The 10,384-nt window shown below is 41.5% G+C and overlaps 1 protein-coding gene across 2 annotated transcripts in view; it reads left to right on the top strand.

The window, feature by feature from the left end:
• Positions 1–8,883, top strand: part of prkx (protein kinase X-linked) — a 38,076-nt gene extending 29,193 nt beyond the window's left edge. Inside the window, exons 8-9 of one of the 2 annotated variants that reach the window (XM_005747093.1) lie at positions 3,731–3,808; positions 4,644–8,883. In XM_005747093.1, coding sequence (XP_005747150.1) covers positions 3,731–3,808; positions 4,644–4,769 — 204 coding nt within the window. In that variant the 3' untranslated portion in view covers positions 4,770–8,883. The remainder of the gene's footprint in view (positions 1–3,730; positions 3,809–4,643) is intronic. The other variant, XM_005747092.2, reaches the window with a different exon arrangement.
• The last annotated feature ends 1,501 nt before the right edge of the window (positions 8,884–10,384 follow it).

The raw sequence follows: 10,384 nt of genomic DNA, 5'->3' as shown, positions 1-10,384 counted from the left end.
CGAGCTAGTGGGTAACAGACGTCTCCGAAAACGTCGGAGTGTTTTTGAAAATATGCGGTGTCTTGATAAACTGAGCAGATATTTGAGGTTTACACAGCTACATTCTCACCTGAAAATATGTTAAACGTTTATTTTGTGACCCAGAAAGAATAATAAGAGTAAAGTTAAAACTAACTAGCTGCCGCCATTGTTGGAAACTGAGCTGGGCTGCGCTATGAATTCTGGGACACAGCTTCTTCTTCTTCGGGGTTTAGGGCAGCTGGCATCCTTGTACATGCAGTGCTGCCATCTTCTGTTTCAGTGCGTTATTACACTCTTAAATCCTGCTACTTATTCCTGCGTCCTTTGTGATCTTACAAAGCTTCAAACGATGCGTCGACTATTAAATTAGTCGTCGACGATTTTAATAGTCGACATAATCGTGACTAGTCGACAAATCGTGGCAGCCCTATTTGTTACAGTCAGTTACCCAGGATTGTATTACTGTGCATTTGAGCTGCTGCATTGATGACTTATTTGAAATTGGTCACTCTCCGTTGGGTGACCAGACTTCCCTCTCTCTTGGATGTTTTTTCTGTTCCTTTGTTTGGGATTTTTCCAGCTCACAACAACGTCCAGGAAGTTCTGGAGTAATCTACTCCAGTTTTAGCCGTGTGTTCGTTTAGTTGATCTTCTTTCTGATTTGATGTCCCTCCTGTTCCTCACAGCTGTTTCATTATTGATGGTTCTGGTGGATCCCATTCTGAGACTGGCGTGTTTTAATAAATCTCACCATGTGGCAGAAGTGTGTCTGCGTCTTATGACAACAGGAGGTCATGTGACGGTCGCTCAGTGACGGATTCATTAGACCTGTTCAACTGCTTGTTAACATGAATGTCTAATCAGTCAATCAGCTGACTGCAGCCCATGTAGGGGTTGTTTAGATGACCTACTGAAGTTGAAAGAAACAGAAGCGAAGTGACTTCGTGACTTTGGATGTGGCAGGGTTGTCAGAGCCAGATGGACTTACACCCAGGAAAGTGGTTGGTGCTGCTTTCAAGCTGCATCTAGTAGTTCAAACAAGTGGATTTTCCTTCTGACTTCATTTAGTTGGTTTGATTCTTGGACGTTGCGTGCAAGAGATGTAAACCCTCATGATCAACAGCGTGCTAGTTGTAAGGACGATGTAAAAGCTTGGATACGAGCTCGAGTTCCTCAAACCTGGTCGTCTGCTGTGCTCCTGAACTGTTAGCCTGTAAATTAGTGACCTTTGGGTTTCTCATTAACTTCTAAAAGCTTAGGAACTCATGAGTTCAAGTCGGGGTGTTGAGGCATTCATATGTCCGTAACAAATTTGAATACCAACAATAGTTTTTAATAACCTGACCACGACCAATTAAGCCTTCGCAGCAGCCACAATGAAGAACATGAACACAGCAGCAGAATATGTTCCTCCTCTTTTCTAATGAGTCCTTGATAGAATTACAGGCTGTATTGTGTCCAAGTTTAGTAGCAGGGTTCGTACGGGTGCTTGAAATCCTTGAAAATGCTTGAATTTTAGTGTTGTCTTTTCAAGGTTTGAAAAGTGCTTGAATTTCAGATGTGGTGCTTGAAAGTGTATACACAAACTATATAGTTGTATGTATAGTTTTCAGGGTTTTTATCGGTTTCCAGCGTTATTTTGTTATCGTTTTTATCGTTTTGATCGTTGACTCGGTTTTCCTGGGTCTTTTCAGTGTGTTATGAAGAAATCTTCTTTTTTTCGGTACCAGTACTGGTTTTATTTTGTTGTATTTATCCGCGACACCTTAAAGGCCGGTCCATGAAAATATTGTCGGGCATAAACTGGTCCGTGGCGCAAAAAAGGTTGGAGACCGTTGCGCTAACATACCTGTTGGTCGCTGTTTTAATGAGTGTTTGATGGAAAACGACAGTCGCATGATAGGTGAGTCCTAGTAAATCATTTTCCAGTACGTGTACGTTACACATGCTATTTTTTAAAATTATGATTATTATTTTGCTAACTGTCAAACTCGCTGGAGAAATGATTGAAATGCACTGAGTGTGACGCAGTATGGCAGCGCAGTGCAGATTCAAACTGAAGTGTGCCAGTGAACATCAGTGAAGTCAGTGTGACACTGTGAGCTGCTCTCAGTGAAACAGCTGCCTCTCTGAGCTCTGATTAACGCCACATAATTCCACACATGATGATATTGACTGTGGCTGCCAGTATTCCTCAGCCTCATCGCTCATTAACAGAACGCAGATTTTGATGTTGGGAGGTTGAACAGTGCACTAGAAGAATGACACACTGAGAGTTTTTCTTTCAAAGAAACTGAAGAACTACTTTTGTCCAAAAAATGATACGTTTGTCAAGTAAACATTAAAGTCCCCAATAATCCTGGTCAATGATGGATCAACTTTTTTCTTATATTTTTGCTACTGATTTGACAATTTTGTTCTTGAACAATGTTTTCAAATTAAAAGCCTCACAATATGTTTTTACATCCATCTTAAGTTGGCAAATTGAGCTGTGTGATATTAAAAGCCAGTCTTAAGCTCAGGGACAAATCAAATGCTGATTATCTGCTCCTGCTCTTTGAGTCGAGGCATCAGCCGACACTGCCGACCAGCTGTAGCCTCGTCTGGGTCAGTGCACTCGCACGGCTTCACCTCACTCACGCAGACACATGCGCTGAGGAAGTCAAGTAGATCAAATTTCAGTTGAGTGCAGTCTGCACAGAGCAGCAGCAGGAGCTCTGATTGGTCAAATGTGGCATATTAGTGGGAGATGAGTATTGTTCCTGGCCTATCAGAGTTCCTGCTGGTGCACTTTTGGAGTTTATTTCAATTTTCTGATCCAAAAAAACCCCATGGGTGATGGTGTGTTTTCTGAAAAAAAGAGACATAAATGAGGTTGGAGGTTTGTTTCTGTAATCATGACCTCGGTGTAGACTTGGCTGTAGCTCAGGTAGAGCCAGTCACCTGCTAATCGGACATTTGGTGGGTCGACCCCAGTTTGTTCCAGTCTACGTGCCGAATATTATCTCCGAGCAAGATGGTAACCCCGAGTTGCTGCGATGCCTCCAGTGGAGTGTGAATGTTGGACTGAAGGAGCGTGGAAAAAAGTGATTGTGTGGATGGATGAATAAGGCAAGTTGTATAAAGCGCTTTGACTGCTCACAGTAGAAAAGTGCCGCTGATTTACTGTTTCCTTTTGACAATGTGTAGTCCTATGTTTTCATTTCAAAACTTTAATAATGCCTGACTTTATCTGAATATTGAATGTGTGGATTAATAATAACGTCATCCTTTTGTGATTGTAGTGCACTTCAAAACTCTATAAAGATTTAAAAATCAGGAGCCATGAATGTGAGACGTTTCCCCAGGAAATTCCATCATTTGTAATAAAGTAACTGTAACATTTTACTTTGTTACAACTGCTGGAATTTCCTGGGTGCAACAAAATGTTACAGTTACTGTAGAATAGATTAGAATGCCTTTGTTGTCACTATACAGTTGTACAATGAGATACAGAGCATCTCCTGTATCGGGGCGAGGTTGGTTTAGCATTTTTCTGTCATCATTATTTAAACATTGCACTTTGCATTTACTCTGGTTTTCTTTGAACAATATTTCAGGCGACTGAACATTAAAGAGTGACAAATATACAACAAACTGAAGTGAGGAAAGGGGGCAAATACATATTCCCAACACTGTGTGTACATACACATCGTGCTGTCTGTTTCAGAATGGAGCCGACGACGTGAAAAAGCACCGATGGTTTAAAACTATTGACTGGGAGGCCGTTCCTCTGAGGAAACTAAAGGTGGGTTTGATTCGGTGTATTTTTCACCTGCTCAGCTACATTCACATCAGGATGGTAAAAAATCTGCTTACATTTTGGACATTAGAATCATTTTCACAATTTCGCTTTTGTGCACGAGTACACCGATGGTTTCGAATGATGCAATAATGCTGTGATTGAATTGCAGACTTTCATTTAAGGACTTTCACATTGCAGACATCCCTGTTTTCTTCAGTTTCTACAGGTGCATAGAGTAATTGGACTTTTTTGCTCTATTTCTTAATTATTCAATGGCGAATGCTTTGATGATGATGATCTCTTTGCATTTGCAAACTGTTTGCAATCCAAAGAGATCTCGGTGGAAAAACCAAAGCTACGGGACACATGGTGAAAACTGCTCGATCGACTGTCGGGTTCGGTCTTTACAGACGAAATGCTGTGGTGAGCTCAGTAACTACAGAATTCAGGGGAAACCCACGCAAAGAGAAAAAATCTTGGCTCAGTTGGCTGAGTGGAGAAGAATGTGGCAATATTGAATCGAGAGGTGGCTTCAGGAATGTAAATGCAGAGGATTTCAGTCACGAGGAAATGATAGGAAACAATCCAGCTCGACAGCCTCTGTGTGGCTTCACGGGACGACACGTCGGAATGAAATGAATAACCCTTTGAACTGAGTTTAAGTCTGTGTGTTATCGCGATGTATTTTTGTAGTGCAGAATAGAGAACTGTGTCCCTGTCCAGATGTTTATGGATCAAACTTGGATGAATTAAGAACACTGCCTGTATGTGAATACTCACTAGCATTGCCCTGCAGGTCCACACCTCCATTTAACACGTTCCTCCTCCTTGTTTCCAGCCTCCTATAGTTCCTAAGGTTTCCCATGAGGGCGACACCTCCAACTTTGATGTTTACCCAGAGGACGACTGGAAAAAAGACCCCCCCGTGGCCGAGAAAGACTTGGAGGTCTTCAAAAACTTCTGATCCCTCAGCCGTGTCTATTTATTAATCGATTGATTTATGTGGATAACTAACAACACACATTGTAAAACTACTATTGCAGGTAGAAAACACTTATTTATCAAATTGGGGGATTTGCATCTTATCTGTAATAATGAACTTCCAAAGGACAGATGCTGTGACGTGTACGTATGAAACTAAAGACATGGTTAGCTTTTTATACTTTTATTTATCTGCTACTTTGAGTTTATTTTATTTTTTGTTTTTATTCTCTGAGCCATTCATATGCAAAAATATCTGGTTCATTTGAAACCAAAAGACTGTTACTTTCTGGGTATAAAACAGAAAAAAAATCAGGTCTTTTTATATAGTCGTGTTTTATAGTTTCTCTCTTTTTAAAATGTTCATGTAGTCATGTTCAATGTGACTGCAGACTGGTACTGTAACAGTCTTCTGATCAGCAGTCATTAATGACTTATTCTATATGTAGTCAGACACTTGGACAGGAAACCAGTAGCACTTGTAAAGAAAGTGCCTTACATCACTGTTTGATGTCTCGCAGCTACACATTTGAATTCTGTGCTGTGTCAATGGAGTTCAAAGTATAGTGGACGTGGAACGTGAGGTGCTGTTGGAGACAACATACCACTGAACTGTTGTCACATCTAATAATGTAAAGCTGTGTAACATCTCTGCGTTAGGTCTCCACAGCCCAAGGTTTTTGCCATGACTGTAGAGCCACAGCTGCTCTGCAGGCGCTTTGCTGCACCTCACTCATTTTCATTCTTGTTGTCGTATTTTATTTAAAGCCAAGGATGTTATGTAAGAGCCTCATTTAGTGCATCACAGTACAGAGTGAATGTGCAGTTGGTAGGGATACGAATCTAAATTCTCTAGAAGAACCAGTTCCCAGTTATAGTTAGTCTGCCTGCCCATCAACCCTGCTTATCCCCTTGCATTTGCACTACAGTCAGCCGATTTCAGTTCATGCGCCGATGAGGTGGCACAGTTATCTTTATTGCACAAAACCGTGAGAGTGCAGTGGTACAAAGGAAAGTGTGTCAGGACAGAAACGGCTGTTAATGATGTCGCTAACACAACATCAGCTCTTTACACAGACAGCACAGCGTGCTAACGCTAAGCTAGCCAAGAACCCAGAGTTAAATGAAAGCATCGTGAATCTGACGCCAGCCCAGCGGTCAGAGCCTGAACATTGACCGGCATCGAAGCCAGCGATGAAGCCTTCATCTCCACCTGTTCATGTTTCTAAAGTAGAGGCACCGTGGCGATCGCTTAAAGTCTCTGTGCTGGTTTTCATCTTTGCTTCGTGTTCATACCTAAATACTAAGACAAGGATCACATGCGTGTCCTCGTCAGGACAGGATTTGTGTTGGTGTGTGCTGGGACTGTAGCCTCATGTTATTAAATGCTTATAAGATGATAGTTTCAGGTCACAAAGGACTTTCTCCTGGGAACAGTAAACTAAAGCACTTCATTGCTTTTAAGAACAGTGTTCTGACTAATATATTTTTGAGTAATGACCCCAGCACTGATCGCACAGCATGCAATTACTCTGAACGACTATAATGTTGTTGATGTGCTGCTTAGTGAAGGTGATGACTCTAAAAGCAGAGCCAGTGAAAATCAATCGGTGATATTGATCTTATCAGTTCCCATTCTTAGCATCCGTACAGTCAGTATTCATTAGCATTTCTGTGAACTGTTGCTTGCTGAGTATCACAACCATATCGACCTTCCAAAATAAACCTTGTTTATCACGGGTTTTGTGCCTCATGCTTCATTATGAGTTGGATCCATCTCATTCTAACTAAAATCGGCACAGCTTTCTTCCCTGCCTCCAGTGCACATGGCAGGCTCCATAAAAGGATGGGTGGATGGGGTTGGTGAAGAAGCTGAACCCTACCGAACACCTCCAGGATGAAGTAGAAGGGATGTTGAACTCTTGTCAAACATCACTGGCTGACTTCAGAAGTGCTGACTCCACTCCACTTGACCTTTTAGGCTGTTGTGAAAATTTTCTAAAAACGTTGAAAGTAGCAGGAGCAACCTGATGGAAGCCATGATGTTTGTTCAGATGGATACGATGATAGAAGGGTTGTATTTTATTATCCACCGTCCGCAGGATGACATAAGAGTATTTTCCTTTTTTCATTCGTCCCTCGTGTCTGTATCCTGTTTTGTAAACACTGGAATTATTTTTCCTAATTCGCTGTGCAGATGTTGCTCTGAACACAACCTTACTGGACCTTTGAAACATCCTAGCCTATCAATGCCTTTGACTGGAATTTGTTTTTGATACTTGCTCCAGCATCAATTCATGTAAAACACTCTGGGTGGACTGTGTCTCGCTGCAGAAACAATCACCCAATGTCCTTTTTACACAGGTTTTCCTCATCCATTTATTTGTATGTAGCTGCAGCCACACTGTCCATAAACAAGTTTTTTTTCTGATTGCTGTTTTTGTTTTTACAACTCAAATTGTTCCAGAGCTTGTGGCACACCCTGAAGACATTTTAAAAACACGTTTTAAAGGTGAAAAGTAGCTCCTGTGAAATGAGTTAGCGAGAGTCATTTGTCAGATAAGGCCGAGATACCCCCTCATGTCCACGTAGGTCTGCAAAAGTCCAGACAGCTAGAAGGATACCAGAATAGTGGAGCTGTTGGCGAGCCATGTATCTCATGATGGTAAGCTTTTCTCGTTGCACTTTTGTGTTATACGGACAAACAAAGCTGCTTTTCTGTTGTAACAGCGACGTTATGTGGTTCAGGACCTTACAGAAGTAGACGAAAGTCCACTCTTCAAGCTCGCAGATGACTTACGCATTGTTTATCAGTCCAATGTCAGTTGCAGTGGACTCCAGACATTGCAACTCTAAATTAGATAAACTGATAAGAAAATGATTGGATCCAAGTGTCTCGAGCACCTGAGACCTGCTGTCAGGCAGAGAGCACCTGTCCCCTGCAGCACCTGTCCCCTGCATCACCTGTCCCCTGCATCACCTGTCCCCTGCAGCACCTGTCCCCTGCAGCACCTGTCCCCTGCAGTTATAAAATGGCATGTTTGCTTACATTTATTTATTTAAAATAAAAGAGAAATTCTCATTCCTGTGAATAAGTCCTCAAGAGAAGTGGAAACATCAGAGATTTAACTTCAGTGAACTGAAATCTAACTTTAGATCCTTCAGACTCAGGTCACTGCATCTGTAAGACTGCACATAGATCTACTGAAGGTTTTCCAGAACATTATCACACATGGATGAATTCTGAGGTGGACCTTTTAAAGGAGACTCTTAGTGATTCAGTGACAGTCTGTTAGCTATGGATGAATGAAAACCCAAACTCCTGAGCCACATAATAAAGAAGCAGCTCTGTTAGGCCGCTGAAGGGAAGGACCACTGCAAACCAACTCAGAGCTCCCATTCAGTGAATGGTTTGATTAAAATGATAAGGATCCTGTTCTTTGACGGTCCTAGTCAGCAGATCTTAACATGTCCACTTGTTAAACACTAAAAGTAGTGTCCACCCTCCGGGACGATGCCAGAAAATTCAAGAATCGGCGACTGCATGCTGTAACCTGACACCTTTACCTTTATGGACACGCCTGTGCTGTAATCACCTGAGCTTAAATGTGTTGTTGACATTTGTGTGTTATTGTCTTGATACTTATCAGAGTGTATGATTGAATTATGCTGTTTATGGGCATCATTTTACAAAGAGCTTTGTGTCCTGTTAAGTAGTTTTTCTAAATAGAAACGTCCGCATGCTTTAAAATACCTGAAGTGTCACACTAATCTGTACTCGCAGGTTTTTCTCTTTGCTGTACCCCTGCTGCATTTCAAGCTTTGTTTTCTTACCCGACGAGTGTACATGTTCTGTCCAGTCCTGGGACATTGTGTCTTACACAGCAATATATTGTTTAAAATGTCAACCTTTGTCTTGGAAATATGTTTTCTGGTGCAAATATGCATTGTTTTCTACCCAATACGTAGCAATGCCTTTTCATTTCCATGAATTCTAGTTATACCTTTAGCTCTGAAGCCTGAGTGAAGTTTTAAACTGTCGAAACAAGTGGAGTTTATAAAGAAGCATGTTTTGTCCAGCTTGGTTTATTTTACACTCACCTGTGCGGCGTCCTTCAGCCACCCAGCAGCCTCTGAAGGTTAGTCGCCTGCCTGTGTAGTCAAGCAAACCTTTTGCATTCACAAAATGGAAATCTGACATTTGGGAAGTGAAGCCTTCATTGCAGTTTGATGTTTCTCGGGTCCAGGCCTTCATGAAAATACCGCCAGTCCGCTCAGGAGACACCAGCATCCATCTAGAACAAAGCAGACAACAGTCAGTGTTTTCGTTTCCAAACCTCTGCCACACATACTCCAGTTTGATTTAAAATGTTAAATGGAATCGTTTGAACTGAAACTTGATTCTTTATGTTTAATAAGTGTTTTCTTGCCATATTTTTCCTTGGTCCTAACCGTTCCTGCAGTAATATTAATAGGTGCCCATATGCCACAGAAATTGGTCATTGAAACATGTCAGTACATGAAAGTAAACATGGACAAACCAGGAGGATTGTTTGAGCCACAGAAGAGAAATGCAGGGGTCACTTCTACAGACGGGTGCTACTGCATCAAAAGTTTAACTGAGCATCATAACATTAGATTTTTCTTAGTAGTTGGAAAAAACAATTATGTTATAAAACATTATGTCTGGTTAAAGTGTGTGTGAACTTTAAGGATGTGGGATTGTTACATGTGTGAATTTTCTGTTGCAACTTATTACCTGGAAGAGCTTTTCTAAGTAAGACTGATGACAACAGGAATGTTGACAGAACTGCCATTTCTTTTGGTGCTGGGAAGAGTCGAACGCTATAGTCCCCTCATCCTTTCTTCAGGCTGTTCACATTTCGGTGATTCAAGACAAAGTAAAGGAAGCGAGGTACTGCAATTTATTATTATCCCATTCTTACAGAATCTCAGCTGGAGACATTGTATGTGTGCACGCTTCTTGTGGGGCATATTTGTCATAGCATGAACACTGTGATAGTGTAAAGGAAGAAAAGCTCCAGTCTTAATAGAAACCCACTCGAGCTCATTTGTAGTACATTGGTTTGTGTTCTGATATCAACTGTGAAGCCTACCCTCCATCAGCGTTCCCTATATGTTAATGTTAAATGTGCACACACTCATTTCCTCTCAGGACATTTCCAAAAGCAGTTTGGCTGTCTCCTGCACTACTACCTGCTTGTTGTTTTTTTATTGAATCACAGCCGTGACGGTAACTTCCTGAGTTGACATTATGGGACGTTTCATCCAAGCATCTTCTTCAGTCTTATAAACAGTACATTTGCATAATGACTGAAACTAACACATCTGACCAACACGCTGTGAGGTCAGGTTCTTGGTTATTAATATGCAAATTCTTATGACCATTGATCAACAACCACTGATCAAAGCTCATTGATCAATGTCCATGAGTCCCATGCTCAGAGAGTGTACGATGGTGACAGATGTACCCTTGGGCCCCTCCTCCATCCAGAGATGTTTTTCCCTTTTCACGTAAATGGCTGGACAGACCAGAAAATGTTGCCCACAGTGAATACTGATTGACTTCCTTTGTTA

The sequence above is a fragment of the Pundamilia nyererei genome, unplaced genomic scaffold, assembly GCF_000239375.1.
Source record: "Pundamilia nyererei isolate P.nyererei 1_Seehausen unplaced genomic scaffold, PunNye1.0 scaffold00188, whole genome shotgun sequence".
Taxonomy (NCBI): domain Eukaryota; kingdom Metazoa; phylum Chordata; class Actinopteri; order Cichliformes; family Cichlidae; genus Pundamilia; species Pundamilia nyererei.
This window is presented reverse-complemented; position numbering and strand designations above follow the sequence as displayed.